The 19227-nt window shown below is 48.4% G+C and overlaps 1 protein-coding gene across 1 annotated transcript; it reads left to right on the forward strand.

The window, feature by feature from the left end:
- The first annotated feature begins 4897 nt into the window (after positions 1 to 4897).
- LOC307207385 (uncharacterized protein) lies at positions 4898 to 17847 on the forward strand. Its single transcript, XM_079961161.1, has 6 exons — positions 4898 to 5487; positions 8990 to 9116; positions 9811 to 9893; positions 11315 to 11441; positions 13539 to 16755; positions 16888 to 17847. The coding sequence occupies exons 1-5, from the start codon at positions 5071 to 5073 to the stop codon at positions 15104 to 15106; spliced, it is 2322 nt and encodes a 773-aa protein (XP_079817287.1). The 5' UTR covers positions 4898 to 5070; the 3' UTR covers positions 15107 to 16755; positions 16888 to 17847.
- The last annotated feature ends 1380 nt before the right edge of the window (positions 17848 to 19227 follow it).

Consider the following 19227-nt stretch of genomic DNA (forward strand, 5'->3'; position numbering starts at 1 on the left):
CCCTGATGTTGGGAAAGATGGAGGGCACAAGGAGAAGGGGATGACAGAGGACGAGATGGTTGGACAGTGTTTTCGAAGCTACAAACATGAGTGTGACCCAACTGCGGGGGGCAGTGGAAGACAGGAGTGCCTGGCGTTCTCTGGTCCATGGGGTCACGAAGAGTCGGACACGACTAAACGACTAAACAACAACAACAGAACAAGACCTAAAACAATTACTTATGATGGATAATGTGAAACTTAAAAGGACATATCAATCACGTTCCATAGATGTGATCAACTATGCATTAAGAACAGGTCAGAATACCATGTTTTTCATGTTACAGATAGGTAGCCGTGTTGGTCTGCCATAGTCAAAACAAAATAAAAAAATTCCTTCCAGTAGCACCTTAAAGACCAACTAAGTTAGTTCTTGGTATGAGCTTTCATGTGCATGCACACTTCTTCAGATACACATGTTTTTCGGAAATGATCTATAATGAAATTAAGAAGGTCCTTAAGTGGACTTTTCCTAAGAAACCAGAGGCTTTTCTCTTGGGCATGGTTGGCCAATTGGTGTTAAAGAAGGATAGGATTTTCTTTATGTATGCCACTACAGCAGCAAGAATTCTACTGGCAAAGTATTGGAAGATGCAAGAACTACCTACTCTGGAAGAATGGCAAACAAAGGTGATGGACTTTATGGGACTGGCCGAGATGACGGGCAGAATCCGTGACCAGGGGAAAGAGACAGTGGAAGAGGACTGGAAGGAATTTAAAATATATCTTAAAAATAATTGTAAAATTGAGGAATGTTAAGATGTCAGGGGGTAAGAGGTAAAGAATTGCAGCAGTAACTAAAAAACTAAAGGAAACTTTATGAAAGGGAATTAAGACAATGGACTTAAGGGATGCTAAAGAATCATTAAACAAGGATGCAGGGATGGGGAGGTATGGGGAAGTCAAAAGAAAGAAGGGTATGAAATGATGAATTTGAAGTTACATGGGTTTAATTGTTTTGTGTGCCTTGTTTTTTTTTGTTTTTTTTGTTTGGTTTGTTGTGTTTTTACTATTTCTCTGAAAAACGAATAAAAATTAATTAAAAAAAAAAAAAACAGATACACATGTTTTTCATGAGCTCAGTGAACTCAATATGAACTGAACATCCTGGGCATGTTTTCTTGAAGCAGTGTGTGCGGAAGCATGTGTAGAGACAAATATTTTCCTTCAGTGGGGGGAGAGGGACCCCCCCCCCAGCTGCTCCCCACCTGCCTGCCTTTTATACACTCCCTTTATTAGCTGGGGAGGTTTCCCCCTGCAAAAGCCCACTGCCCAGACTTGCACTGTCCTTTTCTCCCTTCCACCCATGACCCTCGCCCCTCCCCCATCCTGCACCCACCAAATGCTGGTCCTCCAGGGGAGGTGTGGGGCGGTGGGTTTGGCAGGCAGGAAGTGAGTGCCCACCCTCTTTAGGAGCCTCTCTAGGAAGCGGGGCACTCTCTTGCCTTAACCCTTCATCCCCACCCCATCCTCTTCTCCTCCATCATCCAAAGCTCAAGTGAAGGCGGTTCCCCTCTTCTCTTCTTGCCATGCAAGAGAATTTCAGGGGCAGTTCTTCAGCAGCAGGTGTCTGCAAAACAGAGGCTTCTGCGCTCCCCTTGCTTGTTTGTCAAGGCTAGATCTACTCAGAGTAGACCTATTGCAATGAATGCAAAAGAGGCTTCTGCGCTTCCCTTGCTTGTTTGTCAAGGCTAGATCTGCTCAGAGTAGATCTATTGCAATGAATGAATGCAAAACAGAGGCTTCTGCGCTCCCCTTGCTTGTTTGTCAAGGCTAGATCTACTCAGAGTAGACCTATTGCAATGAATGCAAAAGAGGCTTCTGCGCTTCCCTTGCTTGTTTGTCAAGGCTAGATCTACTCAGAGTAGACCTATTGCAATGAATGAATGCAAAACAGAGGCTTCTGCGCTCCCCTTGCTTGTTTGTCAAGGCTAGATCTACTCAGAGTAGACCTATTGCAATGAATGAATGCAAAACAGAGGCTTCTGCGCTCCCCTTGCTTGTTTGTCAAGGCTAGATCTACTCAGAGTAGACCTATTGCATGAGTCTTTCTGCAAAACAGAGGCTTCTGCGCTCCCCTTGCTGTTTGTCAAAGCTAGACCTACTCAGAGTAGACCCATTTCAGTGAATCAAGTTTGCAGCCACGCTTACTCGAAAGTAAGCCCCGTTTAATTAAAGGGTTTTGGATCGCGCGCTCGCACTAAGTTTCTTCTGCCTTGGGAGACAATGCAAGAGTGCGCTCCCCTTCGAATATTTATATATTTTTTGGACTGCAACTCCCATCAGCCCCTAGGCACCACGTGCTGGCTGGGAGTTGATGGGAGTTGTAGTCCAAACTTCACCCCCAAACCATCACGGAAGGGGATCAAACCCTTCTGTGGACTTTGCAGGGCTCCTGGCAACACTAAATCCGCGCAGGCTGCTGGAGGGCGCGTGCGTTTGCGTGTCCAGCAACATCTGCAGCAACGCAGCTGCCCCTCCAGGTGATAAAGGGTTAAAGCACTTTGCTTTTATTCCTAGAAAGGGCACTTACTGGGTGGGGGGGGAGGAGGTGTCACTTCCTCCAACATTTGGAGAAAACCTGGGAGGAGTCTGGCGCCTGGAGGAGGAGGAGGAGGAGAGTGGTCCCCACTGGTAAGAATGGGGTGGGCGGCTGGGCGAGGAATCCCTCCAGACTGGCAAGGTGGGTGGGTGGGTCAGTGGCGTAGCGTGGGTTGTCAGCACCCGGGGCAAGGCAAGTAATTTGCACCCCCTAACCCGTGGATTTGCACCCCCTAACCCGTGGATTTGCGCCCCCTAACCCGTGGATTTGCACCCCCTAACCCATGGATTTGCACCCCCTAACCCGTGGATTTGCGCCCCCTAACCCGTGGATTTGCGCCCCCTAACCCGTGGATTTGCGCCCCCTTACCCGTGGATTTGCGCCCCCTAACCCGTGGATTTGCACCCCCTAACCCATGGATTTGCACCCCCTAACCCGTGGATTTGCACCCCCTAACCCGTGGATTTGCACCCCCTAACCCATGGATTTGCGCCCCCTAACCCGTGGATTTGCACCCCCTAACCCGTGGATTTGCACCCCCTAACCCGTGGATTTGCGCCCCCTAACCCGTGGATTTGCGCCCCCTTACCCTAACCCCCAGATGTTGTGCCCGGTGCAGCCGGCCTCCCCCTGCACCCCCCCCACGCTACGCCACTGGGGTGGGTGCCAACTCCTTGGGACCCTGGGTGCCCGAGCACCCACAACAAAATCCCGCACGCTGCAGGGCACCCACGGCCCCGGGCACCCACGATCGCGGGGCCAAACGGGCCCTCCTGGAAGTGTTTTGTGGGTGCAATGGATCAGGGGGCAGGCTGCCTGCTTTGCGCGCACACAAGGCCCCCCAGATTGGATCTGGCTTGGAAAAAGCGCCCTTCCCCACGGGGGCAGGAGACTGGGGCTGGGAAAGCTCTTCCCAGGACCGACGCGTCTCCGCTTCTAGTTTGCTGCTTTGTTGTTGTTGTTTAGTCCTTTAGTCGTGTCCGACTCTTCGTGACCCCATGGACCAGAGCAGGCCAGGCCCTCCTGTCCTCCACTGCCTCCCGCAGCTTGGTCAGACTCATGTTTGTAGCTTCGAAGACACTATCCAACCATCTCGTCCTCTGTCGCCCCCTTCTCCTTGTGCCCTCCATCTTTCCCAACATCAGGGTCTTTTCCAGGGAGTCTTCTCTTCTCATGAGGTGGCCAAAGTATTGGAGCCTCAGCTTCAGGATCTGTCCTTCCAGAGAGCACTCAGGGCTGATTTCCTTCAGAATGGAGAGGTTTGATCTTCTTGCAGTCCATGGGACTCTCAAGAGTCTCTTCCAGCACCATAATTCAAAAGCATCCATTCTTCGGCGATCAGCCTTCTTTATGGTTCAGCTCTCACTTCTACACATCCCTACTGGGTTTGCTGCTTTGCCTGCATGCAAAAGTCACCCTCCCCAGTTCCAGCTTTTGAGCAAAATCTCAGTGGCAGAGCAAAAAAAAAAACGGCCTCCATGCAAAGGGATCAGGATTCAGTCCTTGTCTCATTTAAACCCGAAAGAACTTGGGCGACAGACTTTGGAGGGGCAAGGACACTCCGGATCCGCAAAGCAAAGTCGTAGGTAGCTTTCACAAAGAGCGCAAGGATCTCCAGGATCTCACTGTTCTTGTTTGTGAACTTGGGGAGAATGCAGCAAGTTTAACAAAAAACCTAATGAGAAATACACGCCCCCCCCCGAAAATCAAAAATTTAAACTGTAAAGTGTCACAGCCAGGAAGGACAAAAGTACAGCACAGCTCCAAAAGGATAACAAAGTTTTATGCATACAAAGGTTCTATTTACAAATAATAAAGTTTCATAAAAAAATAAAAGTATTCTCCACCTGTGAGTTTGAAAGATTGGGTACTGTCTTAAACGAGCCAGGCATTTTGCATATACTGTTGGCACTGAGTGACAATGTGTCTTTATATTTGTATAGGATATAAAATCATACCATATATGGGAAAAAACCCCAGTCATTTGAGCTGTGACTTTTAGATACTTTTTATTTTATGATATATTTTGATTTGAAGAAGGGCAATTTGGCAAAAGCTTGAATACCAGCCATCCAAATTGTTAATATTAAAGGGCTTCCAGAATTTTTGAATCTTTGTTTTTTTCTTTTGCCTTCCTATGTTGGCATGTTTATTTGTTAATAAATCCCTTTTTCAAAAAGCAAGTGAAGAAAGCTGCATATCAATAAAAATACAGTTCAGTTAATAAAAAGAACCCTTTCCAGGACTCAGCCAGTGTTTAGCTGCTGAGTCATACAGGATTTTTCACCTAGATTTATTTTGTTAAATCCATTGGTGAGGTGATGAATATTTCTTAGCAAGATGTTTTGATCGAAGCCTGCTCCTGATTCCCAATGTATTGTTTTCTTTTATCTGCAGGAAAAAAAGCCTTGTAGGATTGCAAGGAACATGTGATGTGTCCCAAGAACGACTCTTTGTGAAGTTTGAGGGCTTCTGTGCCCAGTCCTGCAATGGACATGCTTGGCCCAGTGGGGCAGAGATCAGGCAAAAGTTGTGATGCCGTCCAGGCTGGGAGTCCCAGGGAATTCTGGGAGAGAACAGTGCAGAAGATCCCAGGTAGCAAGGAAACTCTCATCTCTGACTCTCAGCGCCAGCGGTTCAGGAGCTTCCGTTACCAGGAGGCCAAAGGACCCCGAGAGGTTTGCAGCCGACTCCACTACCTTTGCCATCAGTGGCTGAAGCCAGAACAACGCACCAAGACTCAAATCCTGGACCTGGTGATCCTGGAGCAGTTCCTGGCTGTCCTTCCCTCGGAGATGGAGAGCTGGGTGAGGGAATGCGGAGCGGAGACCAGTTCCCAGGCGGTGGCCCTGGCCGAAGGTTTCCTCTTGAGCCAGGCAGAGGACAGGAAGCAGGAAGGGCTGCAGGTGAGAGAGACAGTTTTCATTCAGGTCGTTTTTCAAGAGGCACAGAAAGTGGTCAAAAGACATGGCATTTTGTGGAAGGGAAAGCCAAATCTTCACATTGTGATTAGGGTAAAATTGTGCTCAAGACTCTTTTTATATATCAATATATCGTCCAAGGGACGCAGGTGGCGCTGTGGGTTAAAGCCTCAGCGCCTAGGGCTTGCCGATCGAAAGGTCGGCGGTTCGAATCCCTGCGGCGGGGTGCGCTCCCGCTGCTCGGTCCCAGCGCCTGCCAACCTAGCAGTTCGAAAGCACCTCCGGGTGCAAGTAGATAAATAGGGACCGCTTACCAGCAGGAAGGTAAACGGCGTTTCCGTGTGCGGCTCTGGCTCGCCAGAGCAGCGATGTCACGCTGGCCACGTGACCCGGAAGTGTCTCCGGACAGCGCTGGCCCCTGGCCTCTTAAGTGAGATGGGCGCACAACCCCAGAGTCTGTCAAGACTGGCCCGTACGGGCAGGGGTACCTTTACCTTTACCTTTATATCGTCCAAAACTGCTTTGAAGGTCATGATATCGGTTTCATAATTTTTGACCTTACAATACGATATGATTATCGTTATTGTCATTGTCCCATACAGAACAACGAAATTGAAAAAATCTTAATCAGATATTCAGAAACCAACACGCTTACTATCCCAGCTATCCCAGCCTGGTTAACCCCCTAAAAACCCTGATACCCCATAATTCAATACAATATACTCCCACAGAGACTACCTTAAAAAAGGTAAAGGGACCCCTGACCATTCGGTCCAGTTGTGGCCGACTCTGGGGTTGCAGTGCTTATCTCGCTTTATTGGCCGAGGGAGCCAGCGTACAGCTTCCGGGTCATGTGGTCAGCATGACTAAGCCGCTTCTGGCGAACCAGAGCAGCGCATGGAAACGCCGTTTACCTTCCCGCCAGGGCAGTACCTATTTATCTACTTGCACTTTGATGTGCTTTCGAACTGCTAGGTTGGCAGGAGCAGGGACTGAGCAACGGGAGCTCACCCCGTCGCGGGGATTTGAACCGCTGACCTTCTGATCGGCAAGTCCTAGGCACTGTGGTTTAAGCCACAGTGCCACCCGCGTCCCCAGAAACTACCTTACACCATGTTTAAAACCAAAATCGCATTTGGATAGAAACTGTTTCTCAGGCAGCTAGTCCTGGTCTTTATAACCCTGTACCTTCTTCCAGAAGGCAGAAGCTGAAAGAGATCATTTCCAGGGTGCGCACTATCCTGTGCTATCTCTGCAGCTTTCTTATGACACCTGGCAATCTTATCGCGAATCATGGGGTGTGGGTGTGTGCAAAAATCACAATTCAGGGGAAACCGTGAAGCCAGACAATGCCTCTACCTAGCTCCATCCTTATTTCAGACATGCTATATCAGTATATTGTGATGTTTTGCTGGTGATATAGGTAAAGGTAAAGGCACCCCTGCCCGTACGGGCCAGTCTTGACAGACTCTGGGGTTGTGCGCCCATCTCACTTAAGGGGCCAGGGGCCAGCGCTGTCCGGAGACACTTCCGGGTCACGTGGCCAGCGTGACATCGCTGCTCTGGCGAGCCAGAGCCGCACACGGAAACGCCGTTTACCTTCCCGCTGGTAAGCGGTCCCTATTTATCTACTTGCACCCGGAGGTGCTTTCGAACTGCTAGGTTGGCAGGCGCTGGGACCGAGCAGTGGGAGCGCACCCCGCCGCAGGGATTCGAACCGCCGACCTTTCGATCGGCAAGCCCTAGGCGCTGAGGCTTTAACCCACAGCGCCACCTGCGTCCCCGCAATGTTAAAAACCAGATGTCACCCAGCCCTAGTGGATAGAGCGTTGGGACCAGGGTTCAAATCCCCTCTTGGCCATGAAGCTCACTTGGTGACCTGGGGCCTGTCACTGCCTCTCAGCCTAACCTACCGTATTTTTCGCCCTATAGGAAGCACCGTCCCATAAGGCGCACCTAGTTTTTTTGGGGGGAAATAAAGGGGAAAAAATTATTTCCCCTCCCCCAGGTGCGGGGCTGGGGCGGGGGAAGCTCGGGCCCCCAAACAGGCAGCTCTCTGCAAGCCGTGGGAGCCCAGCGTTGGCTCCCGCTGCTTGCAGAGAGGTCCGCGAAGCCTGGACGCGCTGAGCTCAGCGCGCGCAGGCTTCTGTATGCAGGCAACTCTCCGCAAGCAGCGGGAGCACTCCTGCTGCTTGCGGAGAGGTCCGCGAAGCCTGCAGAGCGAGAGGGGTCGTTGCGCACCGACCCCTCTCGCTCTCCAGGCTTCAGCGAAAGCCTGCATTTGCACCATAGGACGCACACACATTTCCCCTTCATTTTTGGAGGGGAAAAAGTGCGTCCTATAGGGCGAAAAATATGGTATCTCAAAGGGTTGTTGTGGGAATTAAATGGGGGTTGGGGAGCCACGCACGCCATCTTGAGCTCCTTGGAGAAAGAGATGCAATAAATACGTAGGAACCACAATAACAGCAACAAAAATATTTACAAGAATAATATGGTACAGTCATACCTTGGCTTACAGGCGTTTCAGGTTGCTTTTTTTGAGTTACGGACCTACCAAAACCCGGAAGTACCGGAACGGGTTACTTTCAGGTTTTGGGGGTCACGCATGTGCAGAAGCACCAAATCGCGCTTTGCACATGCACAGAAGCGCTAAATCACAATTCGCACGGGCGCAGATACGCCGCTGCGGGTTGTGAACACTGCGGTTTGTGAATGTGCATCCCGCACGGATCACGTTCACAACCCGAGCGTCCACTGTACTGCTCTAAAATACTGCCATAATTTCTAGCAATGCAGTCAGATACATGGCCACACATCCTTCTACAGTGGTGCCCTGCAAGACGAATGCCTCGCAAGACGGAAAACTCGCTAGACGAAAGAGTTTTCCATTTTGGAGGTGCTTCGCAAAACGAATTTCCTATGGGCTTGCTTTGCAAGACAAAAATGTCTTGCGAGTTCCTGCGGTTTTTTTTTCTTCCCCCCCTTTTTCTAAGCCGCTAAGCCGCTTATCCGCTAAGCCAATAAGCCGCTAAAAGCCACTAAACCGCTAATAGCGCTAATCCGCTAAGCCGTCAATGGGCTTGCTTCGCAAGACGAAAAAACCGCTAGACGAAGAGACTCGCGGAACGGATTCTTTTCGTCTTGCGAGGCACCACTGTATTATTCTATGTGCCAACAATACTGGAGTTAGCAAAACATCTGCTGTGTGTCTGGTAGCAAACCATATATTGTTGCTCTTACAGCTTGAAATCCTATGAAAGGCACCTCCTTCTCTCTGTGAAAAAGATCCTCGTTTGCTGGGTTTATGGTTCTATTGCAGGGGTGAGAAACCTTTGGCCCTCTAGATGTTGCTGAATCATGCCTCCCATCCGCCCCAGCGAGGGTGGCCAATGGCCAGGGAAGATGAGGTTCATTCAGCAACGTCCTGCAGCTGCTCTTAACCCATCTCCCTCTTCTTTGTCTGGGACCTGGGCTCCTATCTCAGGTTCAAGGGACCATCGCAGAGGTGGGCAAGGAATCCCCTGAATCAAGGGAAAATCTGCTGGTAACCTTCCAGACGGTGCTGTCTGGGGAAATTTTGCCTGATAATCAAACTCGGGACACGTCACTGGGTAAGGAAGGATTTTGCCTTATCTCATTATGTGTTGTACATCCCTCACAGAGAGGGACAGCTCAATTGTATCATTATCATTATTATTATTATTTAAATTTGAGTATCGTTCTAGATCTCTGGGTGGTAGAGCATGAGTAAGATCTCAAGAGTCGTCGGTTTGAGCTGCACATTGGGCAAAAAAAATCCCTGAATTGCAGGGGGTTGGTCTAGATGACCCTCGTGGTCCCTTCCAATTTTGCAGTTGTATGTTAAGCATTCTTTACTTTTAGGTTACGCTTCCCAATTCTGCAGGGGAAGGGCCTTCTGTTAAACACACCCTTTATCATTTTGGTTGCCCTTTTCTGAACCACCACCAGGAAATGTTTCATTATACACCTTTAGGCGCCAGGCAGAAACGTTTCTTTTCATCTGGGCCTTTGGTTGATCTGATTTACATCCTATGCCCTTTTAATATGTTTTGTTGTTGTTGTTGTTTTATTTTCATTAGGTATTTTGTGGTTTTATATCTTGATTTTGTTCTGTGAACTGCATTGAGACCCCTGGGTATAGGGCAGTATATACATTCAATAATAATAATAATAATAATAATAATAATAATAACGTTGCCCTCAACTGAAAAAGAGGTTTTCCACACTGACTTTAAATGCTGAGTTTTCATTCCAACCTCTCACCCCCCTTGTTTTCCCCAACAGGGAATGGAATAACATTGTTGAGGTGCCCTACGACCTCAGCTTTTCACAGCGGAGCAGAAATAGACCCTGAGCAACCAGCTGAGGTAGGAAAAGGAGATCATTGGCAACTACGTGGTAGGGCTTAGAACAAGCAATCTGTTCCTCTTCCCAGGGAACTCTGGAAATTGTAGGCCTGTGAAGAAAAGTGGGAGTCTCTTAACAATGCTAAGCAGTCTTCTTCTTGTTGTTGTTGTTTAGTTGTTTAGTTGTGTCCGACTCTTCGTGACCCCCTGGACCAGAGCACGCCAGGCATTCCTGTTTTCCACTGCCTCCCGCAGTTTGGTCAAACTCATGCTGGTAGCTTTGAGAACACTGTCCAACCATCTCGTCCTCTGTCGTCCCCTTCTCCCTTCAACCATCAGTAGAGAAGCCATGATGGATAAAGGCTAGTAAGGCAGGAGATGATAGTGTTTTATAAACTGAATTATATTATCCTTACAGCAAACCTCTGAAGTAGGTTAGGCTGAGAGACTTGCCCAAGGTCACTCAATGAGCCTAATAAGTGAGCAGGGAATTGAACCTTCGTCTCCCAGGTACAAGGCATAAAATGAAGCTGGATGTTGCATAATTTAGGACAGTCACAAGGAAGTACCATACCTTCCAAGATTTCTCTGGTGAAAATTGTTGTTGTTTAGTCGTTTAGTCGTGTCCGACTCTTCGTGACCCCATGGACCAGAGCATGCCAGGCACTCCTGTCTTCCACTGCCTCTATGGAATGTGATGGATATGTCCTTTTAAGTTTCACATTATCCATCATAAGTAATTGTTTTAGGTCTTGTTCTGTTGTTGTTGTTTAGTCATTTAGTCGTGTCCGACTCTTCGTGACCCCATGGACCAGAGCACACCAGGCACTCCTGTCTTCCACTGCCTCCCGCAGTTGGGTCACACTCATGTTTGTAGCTTCGAAAACACTGTCCAACCATCTCGTCCTCTGTCATCCCCTTCTCCTTGTGCCCTCCATCTTTCCCAACATCAGGGTCTTTTCCAGGGAGTCTTCTCTTCTCATGAGGTGGCCAAAGTATTGGAGCCTCAGCTTCAGGATCTGTCCTTCCAGTGAGCACTCAGGGCTGATTTCCTTCAGAATGGAGAGGTTTGATCTTCTTGCAGTCCGTGGGACTCTCAAGAGTCTCCTCCAGCACCATAATTCAAAAGCATCAATTCTTCGGCGATCAGCCTTTTTTATGGTCCAGCTCTCACTTCCATACTTCACTACTGGGAATAAGCAGTCTTAGCAGACTACAATTCCAGGAATGCTTTGGGGGAAGCTGTGGTGCGGATGAGGCCTGACTGGCCGTGGCCTTCCAGGGTTTACAGTCTCCCCCAACCCCGCCTGGAGATTCTGGGGATTGAAGCTGGAAGCTTCCGCACACCACACAGAAACTCTACCAGTGAGCTATGGAGGAGGATTTACACATCCTTTAGTTCTCTCTTAATGTGAGATGTTTTCTTCTTCTTCTTCCTCCAGGTTCTAGTGTCCTTTGAGGAGGTGGCTGTGTATTTCACCAATGAGGAGTGGGCTTTGCTGGATTCGAGCCAGAAGGCCCTGCATAGGGAAGTCATGCTGGAGAATTCCCGGAGCGTGGCCTCACTCGGTAAGGACCCTTCTTTCATTTTACGAACCTGAATAAAGCCTGGCTCGTGGATCGAGCCAACTCCGAGGGCCTTCTGGTGGTTCCCTCACTGTGAGATGTGAAGCTACAGGATACTAGGCAGAGGGCCTTCTTGGTAGTGGCACCCGCCCTGTGGAACGCCCTCCCATCATTTGTCAAAGAGATGAAGAACTACATAAGTTTTAGAAGACATCTGAAGGCAGCCCTGTATCAGTGTGCTGGGCCCGGGGGTAACCTGTGAAACATGGTCCGGTCCAGAATCCGAAGGTTCTGCTAGGAGTCAGTCTGACAGGGCCAAGGCAGGAAACCAGGAAGGACAGATGCAGGATCTGGCATACAGCAATGTTGCTCCCTCAAGCTGGGGTGGGGTCCAACAGCCTTTTATCTTTGTTGTTGTAACGGCTGGTCCTGATCCCCCGATGACTTGCCTCCCTGTTTTGCCCGAAGGCGAGCACTCCTCCTGCAAGTACATAAGTCTCTCCTTCTCTCAGACCTTAGTCTCTGCAGCTCGGGAGACGTCGGTGGGTTACTAGACCCAGGGGCCGCCTCAGCCTCCCCTGACCCAACCGGTAGTGGAGAAGCTGTAAGCCCAGCTGAAGGCAACGAGATAATCCCCACATCTGAAGCCAGGGCAGGCTCAGGCCCCTGACTCGCCCCAGTTGGTGTTTGTTGCAGGGGAACCTGTGCAGACTGGAACTCTTCAGGGTCAGGTCCCAGACTTGGTTCAGATGATGCCTGAGGCAACGGATCTGGTGCAGACTGAGACTCCTCTGGTTCTGAGTCTGAGTCCGAGTCCCAGGCCATCACAACCAGGAAGTTTTTAATGCTTGATGTTTTGCTGTGTTTTTATATATGCTGTAATCTGCCCAGAGTGTCTGGGGAAACCCAGTCTGATGGGCAGCATAGAAATTATTATTATTATTATTATTATTATTATTATTATTATTATTAGTTGTCTACTTCAGAATCCTGTTCTCACAGGTGCCAAACACATGCCCCAAATAGGAAGCTCACAACAACTCTCTCCCTACTTGTGATTCCCAACAACCGGTATTCAAAAATATTTCCTTCCTCCGGAGGTAGAACTTAGCCATTGTTGTTGGTAATCATCATGGCTGGTTGCTGTTGATAGCCCATGAATTTGTACAATCCCCTTTTGAAGCCATCCACTTATGTGGACGCTGGTGGCTCCTGGGGAAGTGAGATCCATAGTTTGACTATGTGCTCTGTGAAGAAGTCATTTATCTGTCCTCATAGAATCATAGAATCATAGAGTTGGAAGAGACCACAAGGGCCATCGAGTCCAACCCCCTGCCAAGCAGGAAACACCATCAGAGCACTCCTGACATATGGTTGTCAAGCCTCTGCTTAAAGACCTCTAAAGAAGGAGACTCCACCACACTCCTTGGCAGCAAATTCCACTGTCGAACAGCTCTTACTGTCAGGAAGTCCTTCCTAATGTTTAGGTGGAATCTTCTTTCTTGTAGTTTGGAACCATTGCTCCGTGTCCGCTTCTCTGGAGCAGCAGAAAACAACATTTCTCCCTCCTCTATGCGACATCCTTTTATATATTTGAACATGGCTATCATATCACCCCTTAACCTCCTCTTCTCCAGGCTAAACATGCCCAGCTCCCTTAGCCGTTCCTCATAAGGCATCGTTTCCAGGCCTTTGACCATTTTGGTTGCCCTCCTCTGGACACATTCCAGTTTGTCAGTGTCCTTCTTGAACTGTGGTGCCCAGAACTGGACACAGTACTCCAGGTGAGGTCTGACAGTACTCCAGGTGAGGTCTGACCAGCTGAACTACAATTCCCATCAGGCTTAGCAAGCATGACCAATGGCCAGGAGTAATGGGAATTGTAGTTCAGCAACCTCTGGAGGACTACAGGTTCCCCATCTCTGGTTTAGAGTATTAGATTAGCTTTAATTCAGCAGGGTGTGTGTGTGTGTGTGTGTGTGTGTGTGTCTGTGTGAAGCAGAGCCACACATGTATTACTTCACAACAATGCACTCGATGCCATCCATAATCGAAAGCTTATTTTCTTTCTGGTGCTGTTAATGGATTTCTCTATTCCAGTTGAAGGGTGGGACAATAAGGATGACGACAAACTCTGTGCAGCACCACAGGAGAGAAACAAACTTCAAGACATGGATGAGAACTTCGGACATCAAGAAGGACCAAATAAGCAGGAAGGAAACCAAACTAGGAAGTGGGGGAATAAATCTTTGCCTGGGCAGAACTTTGATGAAATTCCAGTCCAACAGCAGAGACGAAAAGGAAAGAAAAAGAATGTCTGCTCGCTGTGTGGGAAAGTCTTCAGCCGCAAATCACACTTCAACGTCCACATGAGGATCCACACAGGGCAGAAGCAGCATAAGTGTTTGGACTGCGGAAAGAGCTTCCGGCAGAGAGCACACCTCACCTCCCATCAAAGAATCCACACGGGAGAGAGGCCTTATAAATGCTTGCAGTGCGGGAAGAGCTTCAGGGAGCGTGCGCACTTCACCGTACATCAGAGAATCCACACAGGGGAAAAACCCTACCAGTGTTCAGAGTGCGGAAAGAAGTTCAGTAGGAGCACAAACCTCGCTTCCCACCTGAGAAAACACACGGGGGAGAAACCCTATAAATGCCCGGAGTGCGGAAAGAGCTTTAGGCAGCTTGCGTACCTTACTTCTCACCAGAGAATCCACACCGGAGAAAAACCGTATCAGTGTTCGGTGTGCGGAAAGAGCTTCAACAGGAACACAAACCTTACTGCCCATCTGAGAAAACACACGGGAGAGAAACCCTATAAGTGTGCTGTATGCAGTAGGAGCTTTTGTGATAAATCAGGCTTCAATATACACCAGTTGATTCATTCAAAGGATAAACCACATAAATGTTTGGTGTGTGGGCGAAGCTTTATTCGGCGTTCGCAGCTTACTTCCCACGAAGGAATCCATACGGGGGAGAAGCCGTATAAATGCTTGGTGTGTGGAAAGAGCTTTCACCGGAGCTCCAACCTTACTTCCCATCAGAGAATCCACGCAGGAGAGAAACCGTATAACTGCTCAGAATGTAGCAAGAGCTTTTACGACAGATCGCGCCTCCTTATTCACCAAAGGACTCACACGGGCGAAAAACCGTATAAATGCCCGGAGTGTGGAAAGAACTTCAAGTGGCATGCAAACCTTGCTTCTCATCAAAGGACACACGGAGGAGAAAAGCCCTATAACTGTGTGGAGTGTAGCAAGAGCTTTTATGATCACTCTCACCTTCTTACACACCAAAGAATCCACACGGGAGAGAAACCTTATCAGTGCTCAGTGTGTGGAAAGAGCTTCAGCCAGAGCTCGAGCCTTACTTCCCACCTGAGAGTCCACACAGAAGAGAAACCCTATCAGTGCACGGAGTGTGGAAAGAACTACACTCAAAGAAGAAACCTGATCAGACATCAGAAAATCCACTCGGGAGAAAAAACATACCAATGCCTGGAATGCGGAAAGAGCTTTTATGATAAGTGCATGCTTAAGAGACACCAAAGAACTCACAGAGGGGGCAGTGAACCCATCATGTCTTGGAGTGTCGAAATGGCTTCCGATGGAGAACCGATTTTACTTCCCCTTAGTGGATTCACACCAGAAAAGCAGTATGTGATTTGAGACTGAATAACTAATCGTACCTTAGGAGCACTAGAGAATTCATATTGGGCAGAGGCTTTCCCCTCCCTTCCCTGATAAATACTTGGGGTATTCTGTCACTGTTAGCTATATCGATGCACAATTATTGTTAAACTTTAATGCAGCTCTTATTATTATTATTATTATTCATTTCTAAGCCACTGTATAGTTTTAAGGGAAAAAAGTGGTTTACGACACATTAAAATTTCAAATGACAAAAAACCCAGAATAAAACATTGCTGAAGATATTTATACAGTGGTACCTCGGGTTAAGAACTTAATTCGTTCCGGAGGTCCGTTCTTAACCTGAAACTGTTCTTAACCTGAGGTACCACTTTAGCTAATGGGGCCTCCTGCCGCCGCCACGTGATTTCTGTTTTCATCCTGAAGCAAAGTTCTTAACCCGAGGTACTAATACTGGGTTAGTGGAGTCTGTAACCTGAAGCGTCTGTAACCTGAAGCATCTGTAACCCGAGGTACCACTGTGCATTCAAAGCAACATAATTAACAGGAATCTTTAAAAAATTCAAAATAGAGCATTACAAAGGAGGTCAATTACAGAATGCACATTGAACACAGTAAAGTCTGAGAGCAGGGTCCTTATTTTGTGACTTTGCAGTTGTAACCTCTCATAGCATGCAGGGTGCTTATCCCTCACACCCATGGCCCAGTAGCAGAAGGATGCAGGTAAGGAGGACAAGGGAAAGAAAGTGCCTTCCAGTTGTGGGCTGTGGAAGAAAATTCCCTTTGGAGGTTCATCAGGGAGGCTCAAACCAGATTCCCATTTAGTCAGACTTTTATTCAGCATTACTGGGCAGAGCCCAAAGAATCTGTGAGAACAAATCCATTAGCAGTGCAACCCCAATACAGGAAAAAAACACTGTTCCACATTCTCCGCAACAACCTTCTGCCACCCCAACTATCTCTCATCCAACCATAGTCCTTGAAAACACAGTTCCTCAACCCAAACTTTTTTTTTTTGCTGTACATGTGGACCCCTCCTCACACCGTATCAGAATCAGCTTTCCACTCCAGCAGTCAATTGGACTGGCTCTTAACAGCTTTGTGGTCAGGCCATGCCATTACGTGGCTACGATGGCCTGGCGGATAATTGGCTTTGCAGAATTTCTACCTCGCTATTCCCTCCCCGACTATATTGCACTTTCCTACCACACTCACATTGGGACGTGAGTGGCGCTGTGGGTAAAACCACAGAGCCTAGGGCTTGCCGATTAGAAGGTAGGTGGTTTGAATCCCCGCGACGGGGTGAGCTCCCGTTTTTCGGTCCCTGCTCCTGCCAACCTAGCAGTTCGAAAGCACGTCAAAGTGCAAGTAGATAAATAGGTACTGCTCCAGCGGGAAGGTAAACGGCATTTCTGTGCGCTGCTCTGGTTTGCCAGAAGCGGGTTAGTCATGCTGGCCACATGACCCGGAAAAACTGCGAACAAACGTTGGCTCCCTTGGCCTATAGAGAGAGATGAGCGCCGCAAGCCCAGAGTCGTCTGCGACTGGACCTAGTGGTTACCTTCACCTTACCACCCTCATGGCCACCACATCCTCACAGTGAGAGGTGAAGTTCCGCACTACCATGTGACCCATTTCCCATTTCCACAAGGAGGGGAGGGGACACAGTTATGCCAGAAAATAAGATACAGTGGTGCCTCGCAAGACGAAAAGAATCCGTTCCGCGAGTCTCTTCGTCTAGCGGTTTTTTCGTCTTGTGAAGCAAGCCCATTAGCAGCTTAGCGGATTAACGCTATTAGCGGCTTTACGCTCTGGGTAGGCGGGCCACCAACAGAGGAGTCCATATTTTGTAGGCAGAGAAAAAGCAGTCTATCCTCCTATTTCAGCTTTTCTGCATTAATTGTTCTGTGTAGAGTCCTCATGCTGCGCATAGCAAGGGAATGAAACTTCATGCTTTGCAGGGGTGAGAATTTTGCATAGGGAGAGGAGGTTCTCTGTATGGGCAAAAGTTTCCTGTGAAGTCTACAGTGCAATCCTAGCATCTCTGCTCAGAATTCCCATTCAGTTTAGTGGGGCCTCCTCCCAAGTAAGTGGCTATTGGATTGCAGCCCAAAAGGGTTGGGAGGGCGTTGCTTTAGGCAAAGCTACTCACTGCAATTATCAAACATGGAAGTGAAGAGACTGAAGGATCGAAGGATCATCAGGTGTTCTGGTGTCTTGCGGATGACCCTGCTGCATGAACCTGGTGTTCCATTTCTCAAGGATCTTCTGATGGGCCTGCCACTGCTTGCAATAGAATTGTCAAATCATCGAGTTGGAAGGGACCTTGAGGATCATGTCCAAATTTCTGCAACGCAGGAATATGCAGCTGATGAGCTTGTTAGGTGCTGAAGTCCAGCAGGTCTTTGAAACACAAATAACCCATGTTTATCGGCACTTGATATTCCTAATAAGTGGACATATTCAGCAGCTGTTTCATCAGGGTGAAGGAGAGATGAGACTACATGGCTCTCCTGAGAGTCTAATGATGGTTGCCTGAACATGCTGTTCCCCTTTTCCCTCCCAGTCCACTTTTGTGTTGTGTCTCTTTGATTGTGAGCTGAGGGCAGGATTAAAATGCTTTGTGGAGCAGGATTAAAATGCCAATAATGATTAAGCATGCATATATGTATATATATTGATAAACCTATCTTTTTAACTTTTTCAAAAAAATTTTGGAGGGGACACAATAAAGTTTTGAAAATCTTTCTGTTGCCCTACTGTGTCTAACATGTTGAGCGTTCTTTTTAGGTTGCATTGCCCATTACTGCTGGGGAAAGACATTTTGTGAGATAAATCCTCTCACCCATAAGTGCAGACGGGAGACAGTGGTCCTTTCCCCACACATGCAGAAGTATAAATAGCAAGGGGGATGGTGGATAAGTGCTAATCTCCCTTTTCTGGGCAAGGTTCTGGAGTGAATGGTCGCCAAGTTAGTTGATGCAAACCCACGCATTACCCATGTGGTAGCGGTCTTTGTGACGAAGGCCATGAAAGCCAGGGAAAGATTTATGAATGACAATGTAAAGACCCCTTCATCGTCTGTTTAACTCGCTGTTCGTTTTCCCTCCTTTTCTACTTTGTGGGAAGAAGGTTTTGTTGGCATAAAGGTAAAGGTAAAGGTACCCCTGCCCGTACGGGCCAGTCTTGACAGACTCTGGGGTTGTGCGCCCATCTCACTTAAGAGGCCAGGGGCCAGCGCTGTCCGGAGACACTTCCGGGTCACGTGGCCAGCGTGACATCGCTGCTCTGGCGAGCCAGAGCCGCACACGGAAACGCCGTTTACCTTCCCGCTGGTAAGCGGTCCCTATTTATCTACTTGCACCTGGAGGTGCTTTCGAACTTCTAGGTTGGCAGGCGCTGGGACCGAGCAGCGGGAGCGCACCCCGCCGCAGGGATTCGAACCGCCGACCTTTTGATCGGCAAGCCCTAGGCGCTGAGGCTTTAACCCACAGCGCCACCTGCGCTGTGCTTTGTTGGCATAGTATGTAATGAATTTTAATATTTTTAACTATTGATTTTAGTGTTGATTTTTGTGCACAGGCATGGTCCTCACAATAAACGGATTTGATTGATTGAATGGTCGCGGAGAAGATCCAGGCACTTTTGGAAGAAACTGATTTTCTGGATCCATTTCAATTGGGGTTTAGGCCCAGTTTTGACACAGAAACTGCTTTGGTCGCCCTGTATGATGGCCTCTGTCAAGGCAAAGACAAGGGAAATATGTCCCTGTTGATTCTTCTTGACCTCTCAGCGGCTTTTGATACCATCGACCATGGTATCCTTCTGGAGCGACTTTCTGAACTAGGGGTGGGGGGCACCACTCATGAGGTGGTCTCCTGGCCTGTAATAATTCAACAGTTCCGATTCCATATTTAGGTTTGATGGGCATTTAGCTTTCAGCATCCTACTAGCTCCATGGGCCATTAAGAAACACAAATAGCAGCAGCAGCAATATCCTGGCTATGCCTGCATGAGTGATACACTCTTGTGACAGCAGTAACATTAGAAGCACAGGTGGACCTTTGCAGTAGCTTCAGAAGCAAAGGTAGAAAAAGGAAACCTCCCACAGAAATGAACCCTGCCAGCCCCAAATCTCT

The sequence above is a fragment of the Podarcis cretensis genome, assembly GCF_951804945.1.
Source record: "Podarcis cretensis genome assembly, chromosome: 2".
In the NCBI taxonomy this organism is placed as follows: domain Eukaryota; kingdom Metazoa; phylum Chordata; class Lepidosauria; order Squamata; family Lacertidae; genus Podarcis; species Podarcis cretensis.

Excerpts from the sequence above, each read along its gene's own strand:
- LOC307207385 (XM_079961161.1), top strand. The coding sequence starts at position 5,071 with ATGGACATGCTTGGCCCAGTGGGGCAGAGATCAGGCAAAAGTTGTGAT. Across the intron at positions 5,488-8,989 it reads GGAAGCAGGAAGGGCTGCAG|GTTCAAGGGACCATCGCAGA; the intron begins GTGAGAGAGACA and ends CTCCTATCTCAG. Across the intron at positions 9,894-11,314 it reads ACCCTGAGCAACCAGCTGAG|GTTCTAGTGTCCTTTGAGGA; the intron begins GTAGGAAAAGGA and ends TTCTTCCTCCAG.